This window comes from Penaeus vannamei, chromosome 30 (assembly GCF_042767895.1).
Source record: "Penaeus vannamei isolate JL-2024 chromosome 30, ASM4276789v1, whole genome shotgun sequence".
Classification (NCBI taxonomy): Eukaryota; Metazoa; Arthropoda; class Malacostraca; order Decapoda; family Penaeidae; genus Penaeus; species Penaeus vannamei.
In genome coordinates this window covers 7546519-7569377 of record NC_091578.1, presented here as the reverse complement: position 1 = coordinate 7569377, position 22859 = coordinate 7546519, and the positions used below count along the sequence as shown (strand labels likewise).

Here is a 22859-nt window from a genome sequence, read left to right as displayed (position 1 = left end):
CTCTATATTGGTAAATAATCATAATAGAAAAAAACGTGCACAAGTTCCTTACTGATAAACTGTCTGAAATCATTTATAGTATGTATTTTGGATTACTGTAACTACCTGATAACTTAACAACCTAATGATTTAACTGTTCACTGACCTGACAAACTAATAATAACTACCCAATGACTTAACAACCTAATGACTTCACGGCCCAGGCAGCTTACAATTTAACTACCACACAACTGCACAACTGAATTACCAAACAACATAACTACCTAACAATATAATCTAACTATAACTATAACTGTTGCTAGGGGCAACTAACAACTGAACTTCTTAATGGCACAATTGCCTAATGACTGAGCTACTTCACAGCCTGAAAATGAAATAAATAAATTATTTCAAGACAGCCCACCAGATAAGGATCACAAGCAGGCCTGCTGCATGAAGATGACTCCCTGTGATGCCTGATAGAAAATGCTGGTCTTAGAAAACTAGAATTACTAGTATTCGCAGTTTATGATATAATAATTCTCCGAATAGGATTTATAATGCAACAAGCACAGATTTGTTTCAAGTAGGGTTTAAGGTAGTTGTCGTGCTGTTATCGCCAAGCTGACTAAATACCAGTATTAAGTAGGTGTTAGACCAACTTTATTAGTCTAATTAACACCAGTTCTGAATAGTTTAGTATCTTTATCTTATTCCTTCTGCAGAACCCTAGTTAGTATTACTTTGAGAATATTGCAGAACACCTATTTTGATATCCATTCTTCAAGAGCTGACAAAAAACTGCTACAAGAATGGACTAGTTTCTATAATTCCTTTATAAAATATATATCAGGTTTTATAAACAATTATAAGACATCATATTTTGGTAAATTTTTACTGGCTTTTACGAAACATTTCTTTATTTTGAGGTTCATATGAGATCTTATATGAAATCAAGATGATATTAAATGTTTTCATAATATATTAAACTAAGGCTGTCACTAAACACAAACCTTAGAAGTTTATATATTAGGATGCTTTACTGTATCTTTCCTGTTTTATTAGTTAAACTCTTCTCCTAATATATTCATTCACCTTTGTCAAATATTCTTTATGTTCAGTTATGTGATCATCTGTGTTTCTATAATCAGTACCATGCATAGGAACTTTACCTGATACCTAATAGCAGTGACCTCACCAATAAACTCATTTCATTATATTAGGAACTTTATATCCTATATAGAACTACTAATGCCTGGGAAGTAAGGGCTATCACCAGCAACTACTAACCATAATGTTTAATGCTTAATGTTTGAAACAAATAAATGTGCTACACAAGGTCATATAGCACAATGGTAAAGTTTTGTGTCGGAAAGAGTAAAGAGGAGTTAAAGATTAGAACAAAATGTGTTAGATGTCAAAAATTAGAGAGCATTATAGGATAGTATGGTAGTAAAAAGAGAAAAGAGGGGAGTAAGTAAACTTGAGCAGAGATTAGTAGAAAAGGGACGGTTAAGGAGGTAAGGCGATTGAGTGAATTACAGTGTATCTGTGACTGGGGAAGGTAAAGGAACAATGTTCAAGTAAAATAGAGATGGCTGTTGGAAAAGTAGAAGAATCCAGGGAGAGGAGGGGAGGGTTAGAAGTTAAAGATTATAGGGTGTTACAGGAAAGTTTGGTAATGGAAAGGGAAAAGAGGGAAGTAAATGACGTAGAGAAAGAATTAGCAAAATGGGAAAGGTTAAGGGGGTAGAGTGATTGAGTGAACTGCATTGTATCTGTGACTGGGGAAAGAATAGGTACGTTGTTCAAGGAAAACAGAGCTGGCTGTTGGAAAAGTAGGAGAAGAAAAATCAGAGGATGAGAAATGGGGACTGGGAAAGGTGGTGAATTATAAAGATTTCTGGAGGGGAGGGGTCTGGAGAAAGACACTTGTGATAGAGGGGATTCATGTGAGTATTCACATGGGAGCAGTAAAGAGGATGGGCTATGTTGGGAGGTTGTGGGAGGAAGAGGGAACTTAAGAAGGAGGAGGATGGATATCTGCAAATACTTTAAACATAGATGGAGTAGGAACAGTGGGTTTGGGGTTTGGATGAGGGAGGAGAGTGTTCCCTTTAGGAAGTTTTGGATGTCTTCAAGGGTTTCTGTAGGGGAGTTGGGTTGAAGAGGACTGAGAAACAATGGTTTTCTTATGAGGAGGGGAAGAGGAGATAGGTATCTGAAGAGCAGAAGAGAAAGGTGTAGGAGAGGGTGGAGTGGAACATTTAGGTTGCCGATATCAGGGAAGTGGTAGAGATTAGAGTATCTGGATTTAGATTTAGGAGAGGGTGGAGTGGAACATTTAGGTTGCCGATATCAGGGAAGTGGTTGAGATTAGAGTATCTGGATTTAGACTGGAAAACGAATTTGACTGGGGGATAGGGTGAGTAGACATAGGATTATTTAGGATATAGGGAAGAGATACTGGGGGAGATGCAGAAACATCATGTGAAGATGGTAGGGGAGCAGAGTGAAGGACTGTTTTTGAGTAAGTTGAGAGAGAAAAACCTTGTCACTGTGCAGCTCCTATAAAATACATTATGGGAGTCCCCACAATTGGCACATGTACATGACTGAGCAAGGCAATTTGAACGGTCATGACCAGGTTGGGCACATAAAGGGCAGTGGGCTGTGGAGTGATAGTGTCTGGCTGGGTGGCTAGAACACCGACATTTCTGACACTGACAAGGAAGGGGACAATATGGTCGGACATGGTAGGACAATGCACCAATATAAACTTTATGGGGAAGATCATGTCTACATAAGCTTATCTTGGCAATATTGGCATAGGACTTACGCTGGCCTCTGGGAGGAATAGTGTAATGCTGTACTGTCACTGCTTTATAATTAGCAAGGCAGGTAAGTAGGTCATTTTCACAGTCAGCCCAGTCCTTGTTGTATGTAGGACAAGTATTTGGGGGGATAGAAACAGTTCCAGTACAAGTATTGAGAGAGGGGTCAGGTTTGGCAGGAACGGGTTTGCCAGTGAGGTCAGTTAGGGTAGATAGGGCATGAGCTTGGTATTCAGAGGTAACTGTGACAAGGCATGAACGATCAGACTAACTGCAAAAGGTAACCTTGCCTACTTGTTTTTAGAGGCGCTTTTGAAGGAGAGGGGTATTCTCTGAAAGAGAATCAATCCCACTTAGATTGGCGAAAGAAAGTACTCAAAAGGTTTGCAGAGGTAGAGGCAGTAGAAGGACAAGGGCGAGATGAAGATGGGGTGGTGTGAAGTGGAGTAGTTCTGTGGGGGGGAGGGCAATAAGGATGAATAGTAGTAAAAATGGAAGAGGGGATAGATACTGAAGTGGACTGTGCAGGAAAGGGTGTTTTCTGGAGGTTGAGTAATAACCTGGATGAGTGTTTGGGAATGGACAGAGTTGTCAGTAAGCATCAAGGAGAGGGTATTAACCCACTAATGCCAAAATATTTTGAAGCCGAAAATAAAATAAAATGGGGATGAGAAATGGTGTATCCCTCAGGGACCCCATAAGGGGTAAGGGCTAGGCAATTAACCAAGGGAATATCGTGCCCATAGCTCCCGGAGGCTGTTCATGACTGACACAAAGCCAGCCTTTCACCCTTGCAGCACAGCTCTCACACCTTAGGAATGAGATAGAAGGAGATGAAGAAGATACAGAAGAGGAAAGGAGAGAAGAAAAGATCAAACAAAATTAGTTGAGGCAAAGACTGAGGCCCAAGGTTGGGGTGATCCCCTACATTAGGCCTCAATCTCCGTCTCCTAAGCCCTCCTACGACAATAATGAATAAAGTATTCGGAGGGTACTAACCATAAATTTAGTACATTTTCCATTGCTTCTCTCCATCATACTTGTGTAGAAGCCACATCCTGCAACCTGCAGCACAGCATACTTCCCAGGTTGGGTCACACCAGGTCCACAGTCTTGTCCTCACTCTCTCACCAGCAGGTGCTTCTCATGATTCACTGCCAAAACCTGGCTGGCTCACACGGATACCTAATGGCTCTTTCATTGGACTGCAGACTCCCTTTGTTCCTGGATAGTTGACACAGTTTCAGAGTACTTAAGCTCCAAAATCCGGGCTGAGATCAGCAACCCTTGATCCTCCAGGAGCACCACTACAAGAAGCAGCAATGCAAGGATTGCTCAATCATTTGCCAACGAGGAGCCTCTCTGGCTCTCCTGCAGAACTCCAACTTCATCTCCAGCATCCAGCCATACCTGTGGAAACTCTCATCCACACAATTACTCCCCAAAGAGATACAGTCCAAGTCCAAGTGGTAGATGCAGCCTCATCTACCACACTTGCAAACACCAACAAAGTAACATGATCTTCCACCCAGACCTAAACCTCACATATATTATCAATAGTCTTTGTGTATATTCATCATTTCAAAAGGTTTTAAAGAAAGAATGCTTGAAGTCTTCATATTTTATATTTATCTGGTTTACACAGACTTGAAGTTCTTATAAAAATTACTTTTTTGAACTTTTATACTTCTTTTCATGAACCTATAATCTTTAAATACATCTTTATCTGGAAATGAAATGCTGTTAAAGCATGTTTGTAATAAAAATTTATGGCAACGATAAATATATGATTACAGAACTTTAAATTCTCTTTCATCAGGGAAACTGTAGAAAAAGATATACAAGAATGAATGATTCAAATGAATGACAGAAGAAAAGAAGGATTAGAGATTAATAAAAGTCTTGCTCCCAATGAAGCAAGAACATATGAATTGAGATTGCTCTCTCTATTATCACCCTCTACTCTCTGCATATTATATATTTTTTTTCTCTTTTTGCTTAAAAACTCCTAGCTGCACTCAATTAATGCCAAAAGTACCTGAACCATCTAACCTTTTTCAGGGCCAAAATCTGGCTTAACAATAGGCCAAAGCATATCTTCATGAATTGCAGGCATGGGCAAATCTTATATCCCATAGCCTGTCCAACAGTCCTTCCAAACAAAGCTAAACCTTATCCTATCTTACTGAGAAAAGTAATGCATCATATTGTCATTAAATGCTGCATCAGATCTTCTGTTGATAAAATGAAAAAGGAAGTGACAGAGATTTAAGTAATGTAGGCCAATTATATACTTATTACTATATATCTTCACCAGCAGCTCTTCCAGACCAAAAATATTATTTAATAAGACAAAATGTCAGAAAATATTGTTTATGACTATATACAAGATGATTCATAAAAAATTAAATAAAATTGTCATATTCTGTACCCTTACTACAATAAACGCTTACACTAACATAGCTACAATATCACCAGTTAAAAAACACATAAATTTGACTGAATTTTATCTGAAATAAATGAGGTAAACCAAGAGAAAACTGAATAAATTGATAGTACATTCAAGAATATACAGAAAACATATAAAACTATGAATTCTTGGCAACTGTAAACAGATATTTTAACACTATTCTGGAAGTATGGCACTTGCATTATTCAAATCATGGTATAAATATTTACAGTATATATTCAGTATTACAATTATTTGAAAGTGAGATTATTGCAGTGAAGATTCCACCAATTACTTCTGCTTAATAGCAGATCTACTCAATTATTGATAAACTTAGTCCATAGATTGAATAGTATTTTTTCTTCCTCATACTGCATTATACTAACCCAGGAAATCCAATGTAAAAATGAAAGGGAAAATATGGAGGGGTACCATGCATCAGGTACTTTCTAAGTGAGATGTGATCAGATTCTGTTGAGATACATTTTAAAACGTATCTAGGTCTTTTAAAAATCTTGAAAAATGAATATCTTGAAACTGTAGACCACCAAACTAGTACATTCCAGCCCCTATGATCATATCAATCTACAAAAGGTATAATCTTGCGAGCATTTTGATAGAGAAGATCAAATACTGTTACTTCTTACTACCACTGACCCAGATTTAAAGGTGCATAGTGCCCTACAGTGCCCTGACTTTGAAATGTACTAAACATGTACCCCATTGTTTCTCCTGCACCAGGCTGTTCTCGGTTATCATTTGTTGGGATGACAAAATGTGGTATAGTTTCCTCCATGCCATTGTGGGCTGGCTGAGGAGGACCTTGAGGTAAATGCATGGTTGTTGTGTGGGTAGGTTCTCTGTTGAACTTTCTTTTACGCACTATTCCAGGCATGGGGCTTCTGAGGTTATTGGCCCCACTGCTGCCTTCCCCAGCCGTTGCTGATGTTATTGGAGCATTTGCTTTTACATAACCTTCTAGATTTTCCATGTGGCCATGCTGTTTTATGTGAGCTAATACAAGGGGCTTCCGCATAAATCCAGCACCACATAAAGTACACTCATAGGGCTTTTTATCAGAGTGTGTGAACATGTGAGCTCTACAGTTATTGGATGAATTGAAGGCTTTTCCACACACTTCACATTTAAATGGTTTTTCTCCTGTATGTATTCTCATATGCTTTTTATAATGCTGCTGATACACAAAACCAGCTTCACAAAACTCACATTTATAGGGACGTTCCCCTGTGTGAATGCTCATGGTATGTCCATTCAACAAACGTTTCCATTTAAAAGCTTTGTCACACAGTTCACACTTGTATCTTCTCTCTTGCAAATGTGTTACTCTCTTATGTGAAGAAAGATTGCTTTTCTGACGGAAACATGTTCCACAAATGTCACACTCAAAGGGTTTTTCTCCTGTATGAGTTCTTTCATGATCTTCCGCTTTACTTTTGGTTGTGAACACTTTACTGCACTGACGACACTTGAACTGCTTTATATGAGTTATGTCAAATGCATGACAGCTTGCTTTTCTTTTAATATTCTTTTTCTTGCCTTTGTGTAACTTTTTGTGCTTCACCAAACTATCAGCTGTCAGGAAACTTTTCTCACATATGTCACACTTAAGGGAGTCACTAGTTAAGCCATGTGTTTCAATGTGTCTGGCAAGTATAGTCCTGGACGAAAATTCTTTGTCACACATAGTACAGCTAAGAGGGGTATTTTCATCATCTGTTTCCTCTGCCTCCTCGTGGTCCTGGTCTGTCTTCTCCTCATCATCAAAGTCCCCATGCTCTTCCTTGAGCTCAACCTCTGGTGCCAAACTCTCATCCACTCCCTTCACAACCAACTTCCCTGCTTTCACTGACAAGTTTCCAGATTTCCGAGGTCTACCAACTTTGGGAGGCCGACCTCTCCTACCAGTTCCCTTGGGTTTGGGTCCTTTGGCTGGAATATGAGTTAATAATCTTAATACACAGAAAAATAACAACATAGAAGTAGTACTTTTGACTTTACAAGAGAAACAAAAGTTAAAACTTGTATTTTTGACTTCTTCCAATAAATCAGTATCTCGAACAGGGGATGCTTTTACCTACTTCCAGAAATAAAAATACCAGAGCTAGCATTCTACTGGTATAAAATTTCCTGGTAATCAAGAGAATCTGATTTTCAGTTCATCATTCTAATATTTACTCTTAAACAATATAAATAAAGAAATTAATGCCAACATACAATCAATGTTTAAATATATAAATATATTTTTAAAAATAACTACATGCTATTGAACCAATACCACTCATAAATTTCACCTTTTCCAAGCCACTATGGAGCCAAACATCATAAGGTTCACCCAAATAATATCTCAAAAGTTGCATGCTATGACTGAAGAGGATATTGTATTTTGTATTTTTAATATTAAATCTGATCTAGAATTCCACGATGATAAGAAAAAAAACATACTCTTATCCATATTCATACCTGGTGAAGTGGTTTTCACAATCTTTTTCTCTTTTGGAGGAGGAGGAGGTTGTCTGGATGGTTCTTCTAATACTGCTTTCCCTACCAGCCCTTTCTTCACTAAGGCCAAAGTCATTGTATACTTACTTGATACCACCTGAAATGGTAAAGATGACAGTCACAAATTAAAGAGGACAAATGGACCTTTCATTATCTTAATTCATTTCATTCTTCCAAGTTGAAGCCTACACTTTAATTAATCTCTTTTCTGCACATCTTTCCTTCCAACTGTAAAAGGACAGCCACTTAACCCTTCCGTGACTCGTACGATTATAGCTGTTATGATGTAATCATATATTTTGCGTATACGCAACATAATTCAATCACTCAGCAAGCGGGTAGGCCAGCTGATTAACACAAAGCCAGCCAGAAAGACTAAACTGTTGGGTATCAATTATCTCACATAAAATTCTAGCCCTTTCATTTCCTTTGGGGTTAATGACAGGCAATTAATACAATCTTTTAGATGAAACAATCTTTTTTAACATTCAGCTCTTTAACACTTGAAAATGTGTTAATTGTGTATTAAAAAGTCTAGCACTTCATTTAGAAATCCCAAACAAAGTTCTTTAAAACTATTTACTGTTTCTCTTGATGTAAAAATAAAGTTTAGATCTTACAAATCCTTTACTTTCCTATGTTAAGGTAAATCAAACATAAAAATTTATGAAACTATCCTGTTATGAACTGGTATGATCTCACAGACTGAATGCCATCATAGCGGAAATTTCCCCCAATGTCACTTCAGCTGGGTCTTCCAACTGAGCATCACCAAAGGCAGAGCCACAGTCCTATAGAGTGACTTTAAACCTTCAGCCCTGCAACACACTCACTATGATATCAAGTTTACAGATTCAATGTCACATTTTCATGTCATACATCTAATATGTTTTCTAAAAAGAGGTGCAGGAGCAATTTATGTTGTTGAATGTTGTTGCATTATTGGCTTAATAATGTATTTACTGTATACTGATTTATGCAGTGCAATGAACAAGAAAGTAACAGATGAAATCCTATAACCATCAGAATCTGATCCAATGCACTGTTACTGTACTCTAATATTCATCCGTTTGTGATTGTGTATGGTTCAATTCTATTGTTCATATCCATTTTCTTTATCATCTAATGGTTAGAAAACAGCAGAAATGCTGCTATGGAAAAGCAGCCAGCCCTACTGGTAAAATGTAATGTTCACTTTAGTTTTCTTTTGTGAAATGTTTATAACATAGATGGCTCCGCTAGTGCTCAGCCACTATGGAGTGAATTGGTAAACCTATTGACTTTACCTGATTTCCCCTCTCCTTGAAATTTCAGGATTTTTTTTTCTAATACTATGCATATTAATGATTTTTTTAACATTATTGATATTATTGTTATATTATTAGCAATACTAAAAGAATGGAAAATAAAAAATATTTTAAAAAATCAAGGAAATGGGTAAACAGGTGAAATAGGTAGTAGTCGTAATTGACTTACTGACAATACACTTGCAGAGCCATGTATGTATAAACAAACTGAATAAACCAAATTCACTTTGCACATGGCATATCAGTACATGCTATAGCCTGTGTCAACACATTAAAACCAAAATTGTTCTAACAAATAATTCAAAACTTAACCCATGAGCCTCAGGTTAAAAATTTGGCTTGTGGGCCATTAATGCAGGGTTGTTGGTTCGTATCAACAGTTTCCCCTGTTAGCACCTGGCTTGTCTGATAGTTTACGGGCAACATTAGACACCTAAAAGCTTACATTTTCACATAAAAAAAAAAGTTAAGGTTCACCTTCATCTTAGGTGCTATTACCTAAAAGTTTCACTATACAACTGATATCACTATTATCAGAGAAAAATAAGCTCTATCCAATGAGCTGATGACATGGGTATGGTCGTGACATAATGCCACGCACTACTTGGTTTGCAACAGCCATGGCATTTGCATACATGCCACCCAGCAGGAAGGGGTTAAGAATTACTAATACCACATAACTACTTCTGTACCTGTTTCATGTTAACCAACTGTCCCTCCAGGGCATCAATGTCATCCAGGAGTTTAAAACACTTCTTGCAAACAATGCTCGAATGGATGGAAGCAGCATTGAGTTCCTGGTTCACAATAGAGCCTAAGACGTTGTGGATCTGCATCTTCCCAAAAGAGGTTGTAACCTAAGTTGAGAAATGGCTGTTTTAGAAGGTGGATATGAAGCATTAGCTTTCGATCTCACTGAGACCAACTACCTAATAAAGTTTATTTCTATCTGACAGATATTAGTCAGATCTCAAATCCAGTTATAGATTTATTTTACAAAAATTCAAATTTCATATAAGCAGCTATCATGAATATGTTTATAAAGATTGGTAATTCAATAAGCTGATACAAAGACATATATATATATATATATATATATATATATATATATATATATATATATATATATATATATATATATATATATATATATATATAATATATATATTTATATATATATATATATTATACTTTATATATATTATATATTATATATTTATATATATACGTTGTATATTATATATAATATGATATATTATATATTACATATATATATATATTTTATTTATTTATTTATATATGTATATATATATATATATATATATATATATATATATATATATATATATATATATATATATATATATATATATATATATATATATATATATATACATACATACATACATACATATATATATATATATATATATATATATATATATATATATTTTTTTTTTTTTTTTTTTTTTTTTTTTTTTTTGAGTTGCTAAAACAGTAAAATAATATTAATCAAATCAAAATAAAATTACCTTATCAGAAAAGACTTCCATCCCTCCTTTTGCAAACATTCCAAGATGAACATTGCACACCAGACAGTGAGGTGTTGCAGAGCCCCCAGTTCTTGGTATTTTATGACTCTGCTGTGGTTGTTGTAGCTGAGGTTGCTGTAACTGCTGTGGCATTGGCTGTGGTTGCTGCTGCTGTTGCTGCACCTGAGCAGGCTGTACATGTGGAGGAGGTGGTGGTTGTTGATGAGGTTGCTGTTGCTGCTGTGGTTGTTGTGGATGGTGCTGTTGGTGTTGAGTTTGTAACTGATGCTGTTGAATCTGTTGCTGTTGTATTTGCTGCATCTGTTGTTGCAAGCCAAAGGGCTGCCATTTTTGCAGGATCTGCTGTCGACTGTTCCACTCCATCTGTAAACACACAAGGTTGCTCAGAAACATTGAAATTAATATCACATTTCTATCTAAACCATTATGAGACATTATCCATTTGGCACCTGAACAATGAAATCATTAAAACAAAAAAACTGACAATCAAAAACAGAAAATACTCTACATATAAGTATACATTTTTATTGATAAATAAAGGAAAAACTCTTCCTTAACTAATTTGATCCTATCTGCATACTGATATTTGAAATACATCCGATCATTATTTTGGCAAACTGAGATTTGATAAACAAAAAACCTTTAAACATAATATAAGATTTCTATCAATTTTGATAAATATACAAAAAATATATGGTATCTCATAATGTTAAATTTCCTTGATCATGTTTTTTTAAAGAAAATATAAACTATATATAATGGAAATCAAAAACATATAACAATCTTGACATCTGGTGTGACATTTTATTAAATTTACTTAACTGATATCTGTCAAAAAATAGAAATTAACAGTATGACATTATATGCATTCAAAAGAAACAAAACTTTAAATAATGTGGCACAACTAAAAATGGTACATTAAAAATTCATACAGATATGGAGCACTGATGAATAATGTGTTCCGCTATGAATTTTACAAATGAAAAATTTACAATTTTCAACATTGACATTATACAATTTGCAAAGCTAACTACAATTAACATTTCATAAGAAGATAGTCTCTGAATTGCTATTCCAAAAAGTTGTACAACAGTGAAAATACATAAAAAATAAAATCAGATCTGAATCTACTATTTGCCAGTAGCACTATATTTATTTATTTATTTTTATTAAGGCAAAGATGCACTTGAAAGGTTTTCAATGAGTGGCTGAAGGTATTATGTCAAAATAGCAATGTCATATTCTTATAAAAAATCATAGCCTGTCAGCTGACAAAATAGTTATCATCCTAACTTGCTAATTATCTTAAAACAACTACAATCACAAAACTGCTATTATCAAATAATTATCACCACCAACCTGTCAAATGCATCTTCACCTTAAAAAAAAACAACAAAAACATGTAGGCCTATCTTATATTAAAACACAAGGATCATCTTATGCAATAATAAGCAATAATACAAAAACTATTTTGATAAGGATAATAAAAGCAAGATTAAGGAAACACAGTAAAGACCCGTGTATCTCTCAGATCCCGCTCGCCCAAACAATAGTAATCCCCGAGTTGGTCCAGTCCTGGCCTTTTCCTATTCCCCATCCTTATTTTCATTCAGAACTTCCCGCGGCATTTGGCCACTCACTCAGAGTCATCAAAAGGCTCGCAAGAGGGGAAGAGAGCAGGTGTCACGCCCCACAGCATCCGAAAGGCATCCCTCATCTCGGCGCCGCGACATCCCTCCTCCTTCAGCTCTTGTAAAATCCTCGACAGACTCACCTCATCTCCGAAACTTTTCAACTCTCACGACCGAATTTCGAGACGACTGCAAGTCTTGTCTCACTCAAGCTCACCTTGACACTCTCCACAACAGTTGATTACGACGCGGTGAGGGCTGCGAGCATCAAAGCCAAGTAACATAAAAATTAATAAAACAAGAGGACGCGGCTCAAGCCTTTGCCTCCAGTGGGAGCTTGACCGCATCTGTTTTGTTCCAATAATGTGCGCTCGAATCCCAACCTTTTAGTCTTTTAAAATTTATATATAATCGTGATGTTAACAAGAACAGTCAATATTTCTTGGGTTTCATTTTTTTCTGTCTCTTTATATGCCCTATGGAACTCTGCTATTTAAATTATATGGAAATGCGTTATACTCGTTACCTGTTTGATGTTTCCATCTTAAAAGATTGTTTACAATGATCTGCTTTATTCACATAATATATTTAACTTTACATACTCATACAATGTAATACATAATGTAACTTCATGCAGATCAAATCTGTTTTAGTTAAGAAAGCGAAACAAAAGTTTCCTGAATTACTGCGTACGACAGGTAATGATTACCAGATTAAGTGATTTTGTACCGTTGAATACCAATTTGCCTTGCGACATTTAATATCAAACTTTTGCATACATATAACGGGAAAAAGACATCGGCTGCATATATTATCATGGAGAAATATATCGCGCGACATTGGCAGCACTGTTATATGAGATCAGTGTTGCCAACATTTTATGGTCGCTCAGAGGTACCATTTTTTATGCGCCGTTTCTTGAGTGCAGACACTCGGTTCATGCTGAATAAAGAAAAATCCTAATTAAATAGTACAACATATGCTTTTTTCGGCCTCTAATTCATGACGAGTTTTTTTCAAGATTCATAAATATTTCTTGTGATGAATGTTACAATCGGTACTTGATATATTATCTTTACTTGCCTTTTGTTCGCCTCTACGTATTATATCTAACATTAAAATACCAAGGGCTCAACATTCATCCTTCTCATCAGTCTTTACACGCATAAAGTAATGAATAGAGCCACTTTTATCACCGACCCTGTAGGGAGTGGACGAGGACCATGGGACCATCGGACCAGGTAGGGGAACCAGGGCTAGGACTTGGCAAGAACTCCCATCAAAGAGAAATCAGCCGAACCACCCAGAATATGATGCTCGACAAAAGGTAGGAGAAAGGAAATGCGTTGCCTCCTGTGACAAAAACCTATCAACATTGTCACGAGCTGAGGAAAACAGGTCTACCTGCATACGACCGAACTATGACGACAGGTGTACAGACAGGGTTGGGTAGGGCCCAATCCACCGACGACAGATCATGTCAAGACATAGGTCATGTCATATGGACCAGTGCCGTTGATGATCTGAATATGGAGGGGGAGAGAAAGGGGCCTTGGCTGTTAATGCAGTTGTCCAAAAGAGCATGAATCATACTCCCTCGAAGGGAATTTACCCTGGTAACGTAGACCAAGACAACACACAACCATCACATGTTGAGATAGGCTCGACAGAGCGCGAAAAGCCTTGGCCCTAAACCCAGGTGCTCGTCGACGACTGCATACCCAAGCCCCTTTCCTGGTATCAAGACTAGATGGGAGGGAGGGAGAAAGTGTGGGGAGGCCAGGAGGAAGCAGAGTGCGAAGTAGAAGAGAAAGAGAGGGAAGAAGGATATGGTCAATAAACAGAAATAGCTAAAGGATAAGTTTTGGGATATGCAGATATGATGACCATCTGTCATGGTGAATGATTTGCTCAAGGTATCATGCTTTCTTCATGTATACTTTGTGAGTTGTAAAGGCAATTTAGTCTTGTCAGTTGTCTCAATGAAGAAAAAAATCTATATGCTCTACAGTTCAACGCATATTATCAGTTATGCTGTTAAAAGTTTATATCCCTCTATAACGAATTTGTCTTTCACGTTTCGATAGGTTTAGTATAAACGAAAATAAATTTGACGGGTCCTGTATTATTCTAGATCAGTGGTTCTTAATCTGGGCCGCGCAATATTTTGCAGATGTATATTTCTTGCCATTTTTAAAAAGTCAACTACGTTGGGAACGTGGACAGTTCCTTGTTGAAGAATTTATTAGATATATGAAAATATGCTTTAGTGTCAATAACAAAATCACAATAAACGTAATAATAATGAAGGCATGCTCTCAATTGTCCCAACTAATAGACAGTCGATTTGATAAGACAGTCAGGCACTAGTTTCCCATTAAATTGGTAAATGCTTAAATGCAGTAATTTACAACGATCTGTGCATTTCAAGAAAGTGCGATGACTATATATGCATAATACATTCGTTTGAACGTATTATTTGAGTTAAGCGTTTGCCTCATCTCTCCAAGGCTCATATGATGTGACGTGGTTGCAAGAGGCAGGCCGACCATGTCCCCGGTTCCCCGCTCCCCAATGGAAGACCTTGGCTGATCAGAAGGGCAACTTCTGGCTCTCAACTTAAATCTTATTGTCTAGTCCTCCCTTCGCAATGACAGCACTGCCATCGGCTTCATTTATCTAATTGTAATGCAGCATTCCTTGAAGACTTGGTTTCATGTCGACTTTGTGTAATTTATTAAAATTTCAACTGTTTAGATGTCTCAATGCAGTCTAATCGTTGTGCATGTAAAAAGCCGCCGGACGACAAAATAAACACTATTTATGAGGTAAACCATGAAGTCAAAAAGGATTCAGCACAGAAGTAAACCAGTATTATAGACACATGTAAACAATAGGAATGTACACTGTGCAGACAGATATAATCCGCGACCCAATGAATTTTCATGAGTGCAGATGCAAAAATAAAGGCATATCTGTCTATATCTCTCATAGATATACATTTAACCATCTATTTACCGGGTTGATATTCATGTCTAGCCAGATAAATATGCTTTTATTTATTTAATTATGCATGTCAAGTATACGAATATTCTTTGGGTCGGGCCTCACACAATTCTAACAAACCGACCGAATGTTACAAATAGTCTAAATGTAAAGAACATTTATAAATTCACATACATTTTGTATTGGCCTAAAAAATGTATATTCCATATTTTTAATGGCTGCCAGCACCTTCATAGTTAATGGCATGTTGATGTTGCCTTGTTCCTTTGTTTGGATATTGCATTATTGTCGATCGCCTTCTTCTAATATCAGGAAAAAAACATTTACTCAAGGCATTTAAAAAATATATTTACAACAAATTTAGGTAATAGAGAGGTCCCCATTAAAACTAGTTGTCCAAACAGTTTGCAGAGTTTTCAAGATTTGAAAGGTCCTCGATAGATTCAGAGGAAGTCAATTCAATTTAATGGAGGTGTAGCCATGTGCGACTCATAAACACACACAATCCGCACGTATGTTTTCGCTGAGAAATACACACGACTCGAATGCGCACACTAATCCGCAGATCAAAACATGCTTCTCAACAATTGGCCTTTTTGAGTCTAAAATGTCCCGGTGAAGCAATAGGGTGGTCAATATTTTTCAAAGATCTCAACTAGGAAAAGAATAAGTAAAAATACAGATTGATTTGATTGCTGTAGATTTATTTTCATTTTCTAACTCATAACTATAGTCTTTTTTGTGTTGACAGATGACCCACTGCTTAGGGCTCCTGGTTCATAGCCTATGTAGGCCTATACAGAAATCCGACCCTGGCTGCGTATTATTCGATTTTGACACTAACGAACGCCTCTCAAATTGTACAACATTTTTTAGCACACTCACACGTGGGACATATGTGGATGCACACATACACACAATATATATATATATATATATATATATATATATATATATATATATATATATATATATATATATAATGTATATATATATTTATATATACATACATACATATACATATACATACACATTTATACACACACGCATCCACATATATGTACATATACTTGTATATATATATATATATATATATATATATATATATATATACATATATATACATATATACACATATATACACATATATACAAACACACAATATATATCTTGCCCATGGTTTCACTTTCACGATTTTACTCTTCACCATATACAAAACAATCACACATGTAAAAATAAAAACAATAGAGTCGTGATTGGTTGTCCGAAGTTGTAAGTTTCGTCGGTAAACGGGAGCAAGATGTTGGTGGAACGAGGGATTGAGGTGACCATTGCCTTTCAATCACCCGGGGTTAGCAAGCAAAAGTTCGAGATAACCACTGGTAACTACTGGTGGAGCGGGCTGCTGCTATCAATTGCAATGTGCTCTAGTCAAATGGAGGCTGCAATGAACAATTCGTAAGTTAACATTGTGAATTTGCAATTATTTACCTCATTACTTCAAAGCACAAATCACTGTATTATTTTCATACAACTATAAAATGAAAAGAGTAAATTGCAATATCACGGGGTACAAAATATTGAAAATCGCGCAATAATTAGATTTCTCATATAAATTATATGCAGTCTCTAGTATCCAACACTCGAAAGTCTATTTAAAATCATTTTGATAATCATTATCTTCTACTGTGTAGTTCTCTGGTTTCTACTGTTCTCACCTCCGCAACTCATACCAAAAAATGAACATGATAAATGCGCTGAAACGCGGATAAAGAGGGATGTTGAGCATGGTTGCGAGGAAGAACATCCACGCATGATCAGCATCAGCACGTCTACTGAAGCAAAAGACATGTCAGGTGCTATACTACTGATTTATTGCAGCATATGGTTATCCTTGCCCGATTGGGTGTAAATCTAGTGGATTGCGAACACATTCCAGATGGCTGCTTGTGACTTGCCTTTTGTGACGTGGTTTTCAAATGCTTCAGTCGTCAGTGGAAGGCCTCTTAGAGCCGGTGTTGAAGGTTCAGCTTCTTTGACGAAATTTTCCTATATCAAACCACATATCAAAGTGATGCCATATCCTCTTCAAGTAGAATCCACAACAAGCAGCAATAAATTCGGGAGCTTCACGAACTACATTCAGAATTTGTTCTTCATTGTAGCCCAACTTGCTAAGAGTTTCTATTTATCTTTCTTTTTAAGATTCTCGAACACACTACCTTTACCGTGTCACACCCCGAAAAGCATGAGTGGGTAAAGGATCTCCAACAATGTCACAAAGTGTCTCCACATTTGTCTCTATATCCACACTTGATCAAAAACTTGTACCCATCATCACCAAGTCAAAACTAAGCTGTCTTTCCACATAATGAGTCAATAAAACAAGCACATGGCATCTGCAATAACCCCAGTAGTCTTCTTTCCAGTCTCAGTCAGATGAACCTGTTGAATAAATAGGTCATCTTCCTCGTGAAATGCGAAGATCTGGTCTCTCTGCCATAACCCCATGACATACCTCTATTGGCGTTGGCTCTGCTCCTGTAACAACTAGCTACTTCCATTTTGTAGCACAGCAGATGATGATTATTGGACAGATGTTTTCTGTAACTGTGGGGCACACCGGTGGTAACGTGCTAAAAAAGAGACAGCTGATGGCGACGACAAGCATTCTTTCCCGTTCAGGCAGCGTAGGCAGTCTTCAGAAGGCTGAAGGGCTTGGCAATACATTTCCAATAAAATCTTGCACAAAACCACGATCTGATTAGGTGAAAAAGCCACAGAACAGGACTTCCATTTAGGTATATTTATTAGTCTCTACTCATATTTGTTCAATAATAAGCATGGTCAAATAACAAGCTTGATAACAATGTGATTCATACTCCATAACACACTTTATATAATATATATATATATATATATATATATATATATATATATATATATATATATATATATATATATATATGTATGTATATATGTATATATGTATATATGTATATATATATATTATATATTTATATATATATATATATATATGTATATATATATATATATATATATATATATATATATATATATAAGGCTAAGAACCACTGACCTACAATTACTCACTTAAACTTGGGTCTTTTTCTTCATAGTAGACTTTGCTGATGATAAGTGCATCTACCTTGACTTATGAAACCTTGTTGGAGGTACTCCTGCCAACTTATGTGGGCGCACATCCTCCAGATTGCCTTTTGCAAGGATTTGGCAACATTCTGGGTATATGCAGTCAGTTGAAATCTTAACAAGACCAGGTGGATGGTCATCAGGATTTAAAGGATCAATAAACGTAGGCTTGTTTCCTCTTTCCGCCCATCGATGGAATCAGTCTAGATTCTGTGACCTTCTTTATGGGCAGTTATGATGTTTGTACATTTTTCTGTATCATAGCTGGTCCATTTCTTATAATTTTCTCCGTCAGTGTTCAAAAGGTCGACATGGAACAGGCGGTCGTGACGAAGAGTCCGGCGGAGAGTACAAGGCTAGCGGCTCCCAGAAAAAGGAAAGATAGCAAGATATACCCACAGAAAGTTCATAATACCTTCATATACAGATCGCGACTCTCCTGTCCCCGATAGCAGGAAAGGACATGAAGAGAGGTAATTTTCCCGCTTCACACACCCATCCCATCTTGCAAGTACATTATTTTCGTCCAGCAATTAATATGTGTGAATCTGCAGTCGTTTTCGATCACAATTACGAGTTAGCAATGTTCCAGGTTAAACTCTATTGGGCGAGAACCATACTTCACCCTTAGAGCAAGATTATTTTATCATATAATTGGGTCATTCACAAACTAGTAAATGCGTGAATATTGAAAAATCTAACGATGTACTTAAAATTTGTCAGTTACGCAACATGCGGGATAACCATTTGTCGTTCGCGGTCTTTTTCATTTTCTCCGTCAAGAGTTCAAAAGGACGACATTAAATAGGCGGTAATGACCAAGATTCCGACGAAGCAGCTCCCAGGCCAAAGGGGAAGACAGCAAGATGTCGAAGATCAGTGATTTTCCAAAGATAAGTTAATATCTTCATGTAACCTATCGCGGATCTGTTGTCGTTTTGCACCACGTGTTAAACTCTACGGGGCGAGAACCATGCTTCACCCCGAAAGTAAGATTTCGTTGTTTATTCTAAATCTGGGTCATCCATAAACTAAAAATGCGGGAACATTGAAAAGCTAGCGATGGACTTGTCTGCTACTCAATAGACGGCCGAACCATTTGCCGTTAGTAATCGAAAGATCACCGGGATGCAACAGGAGGTAGTCTGGACGGAGAGTCAGGCAAGGTAAAGAACAAGAAAGACCGTAAGAAAAGGACAAGCAGCCCCCAAACTAGAGGGACAGTGTATGTAAACATTCACTTTTTTATCATACCGGTGTCTTTATTTTACACGGTGCATAGGGTTTGTAAGTCCTTTAATGCAAGTAAGTTAAATAACTTGCCTGCAACTGACAAACACAAAATCATCCTTTGACAACACCAATAAAGGACCATAAAATTACCCATCAATATCTTGTGGTTACCTGCAACTGTCAATGTTTACATACAAAAGCTATTGTGACGTCATTCGATTTTATGCAGTGCGTTGGTTGTATAATTTGTTTTATAATAAATTCATTTAAATATGCCATGTCTTCTTTGTTTGTTTTACTTCTCTGTTAAACCATATCTAAGCTTCAGAATGAGAATTACAAACCTGAATTCACGTAAAATATGTGATACAGACCTACAAATAATCGCTGATAATCATCGCCTGTAAAATCTGTCCACTATGCAAAAATTACCCATCAATATCTTGTGGTTACCTGCAACTGTCAATGTTTACATACAAAAGCTATTGTGACGTCATTCGATTTTATGCAGTGCGTTGGTTGTATAATTTGTTTTATAATATATTCGTTTAAATATGCCAAGTCTTCTTTGTTTATTTAACTTCTCTGTTAAACCATACCTAAGCTTCAGAATGAGAATTACAAACCTGAATTCACGTAAAATATGTGATACAGACCTACAAATAATCGCTGATAATCATCGCCTGTAAAATCTGTCTACTATGCAAATCGTTCAACGTGTCGGCATCAAAAACTACTTCATTATTTGCTCATTTGCTACCGTTTTCTATTATCTCCCCACCCAGTCTACTCCTAGTGACGTCATAGGCCTTATCACCCAAAGCTGCGCAGAACTCCGAAGTGACGAGACCTGTACTTATATAGACCTTGGGCGCTCCTGGATCATTCTGTTCAACGGTGTCCAGGGTCGGGTAATCTGGACGGAGAGTCAGCGAAGCAAAGTCCTGGGCAAGCAGCCTCAGGGTCAAAGGGAAAGATGACAGAAGTCGAAGTTCAATGATTTTTCAAAGGTAAGTTAATTATCTTCATATGACCCGAGATATAACCGATAGAAAGCACACATCTACTCCACCTTGCAAATATATTATTTTGTTATATAATTAATGCTGTTATATGTGATAATTGTCGTTTTCCATCGCTAAATGACTGGTTCAGAAAATAAATGAAGTATTCACACAGATCCTTCTACGAGGAGAGACCATGCTTCAGCCTTGGAACAAAATTATTTCGTTATTTATTTCATAATTAGGTCGTCCATAAACTCATAAGTGCGTGAATATTGAAAAGCTAACGATGTACTTCTCAATATGCCATCACGTACTTTTCATCTTCTCCGTCAGTGAAATAAAGGAGAGAAAAAGTTGATAAAGAAATAATATATATTGTCACGTAACCCTTTCCTGACGCCCAATTGAGGGAGTACTTTTCTCAAGTAGGTAAATCATACACACCGACAAGAAGTATTGTCTCACACAACTCACCCATGTCAGGATGCTGCACTCCTTTACCGTCTGTTATACTGGGTTCGGTGATCTGCCTCTGACAATTGTTCACACACACACACAGGGCACTGAGTAACATTACCGGGGATGTGAAAACAGGCAGGTAGCAATCCAGTTTATTGACAAAAACAAGTCACGTCGGGGAAAGGCGGTCACCCCACGCACACGCACAACTTTGGTATATTATTAAACACAAGATAACACAGTCACTTTTCCATTGAGGGAACAACAGAATCCTGCGCCGTGAATCCCTTCTCATACACACCGCCAGTTAGCCACACATTCAAGGAGTCAATCACTGCCTGAATCTCGCTCCACCTTGCGGCCAGCCAATCGCGCAGCACTTGGGTCTGGCGGGCTTTTCGTCACCACCATGCAAAAACATTGTTATAAATGGACTTCTGTAACACCACATATCATTATCCTCTCTTGAAGTTCATTAAACCTAAAACCTCCATTTATGTTCTCAAAAGGATCATGCTACTTACAATGAGTTAGAAAGATTTACAGAAAACTACCATTTCCCGGGGTAACTAAAGGCTTTTTAAGCAAGAAACTGTCTTGTCCAGAATTTTTTTCTTGCTTTCCCAATCTAACTCCATAAACGGCTAGACTTTCGCCATGGCAATAGTGTCGTTTGCGTACCGTAGGAGAGAGACTATCATTCGAATGCAGGCGTTGGTCAAGACCTCTGCTTAATATTTTATCAGAGGGATTGTTTTTTTTACGGCTTCTGTTTCTGTAATTTCCATAACAATATACCTTGAGATTAATTGCAAACGAAAGGAGATTATGAGAATTAAAAAGGTTTTCCTTTAAATCTTAAATCATCATATGATGAACATTTTATCTCTTGCTTTTAAACTCCTCGTTCTTTCAAATGGAAAACATGCCTACTATTCAGTGAAATAGAGAATATTTTAAGTGGAAACGTCACTAGGCAAAACAATGATGTAGAAAAACAATAATCAAGAGAAAAAATAATTAGAAAGACTAGTTAGCGACCGCTGGTGACGCTGCGTTTAGCGCTCTAGTAAAGGCCATTAACTTTTCTATATATTCCAAGGTCTAATATTGGAATAATCTCACAAAATGAAATGTGGAGTTTGGGTCGAATCTTTATGACAATAATTCTCCAGGGAGAGATCTACAAATAATATCTTATTGGAATACGCTCGGAACCTTGTATTACAGCGGGCGCATTTATGTAACATTAGGCCATTTTATTTCATTGCACAGATTAGATATCTTTTGTTATGCTAATATCAACTGTATCTTTCAGTATCTCGGCATTGTTCTTTTCAGATCAGTTGACCACAAATGTAAAACTGATCATGGCTTCATTGGATGCCTTTTTTTCATTGTATATATGGGAATCTCATTTTTTTCCTTATGAGTTTAAAGTATGAAAATAGAACTAATCATATATATATCTATAGATTGACCATTGTAGGAATGAACAATAATAATGTATTTCACACTGAATTCAGGATATTGAATATTTAAGTATTTATGATTAGTAAAGCTTAATGCGTAATAGTTATAGGTAATAGTTATGTATTTATATTTATCAATTTTTATACATTTTTTTATCTAAATAAAATTTGCATTTGATTAATAGATAAGATTATATCACACATCCGAAATTATTATGGGACAATTTATACTAAACCG

General features: G+C 36.6%; 1 protein-coding gene across 2 annotated transcripts; it reads right to left on the bottom strand.

Annotated features, from left to right (window-relative positions):
• Positions 1-4419: 4419 nt before the first annotated feature.
• On the bottom strand, positions 4420-21300 carry LOC113824923 (uncharacterized). Of its 2 annotated transcripts, none has more exons than XM_027377692.2 (5): positions 21165-21300; positions 10622-11005; positions 9782-9946; positions 7744-7879; positions 4420-7212 (listed from the first exon to the last, which is right to left on the bottom strand). In XM_027377692.2, exons 2-5 carry the CDS (start codon positions 11003-11005, stop codon positions 5909-5911), a joined length of 1989 nt encoding a protein of 662 aa, XP_027233493.1. In that variant the 5' UTR covers positions 21165-21300; the 3' UTR covers positions 4420-5908. The 2 variants fall into 2 exon arrangements, with proteins under 2 accessions (XP_027233493.1, XP_027233492.1); XM_027377691.2 differs by lacking the exon at positions 21165-21300 and adding an exon at positions 12491-12626.
• Positions 21301-22859: the final 1559 nt, after the last annotated feature.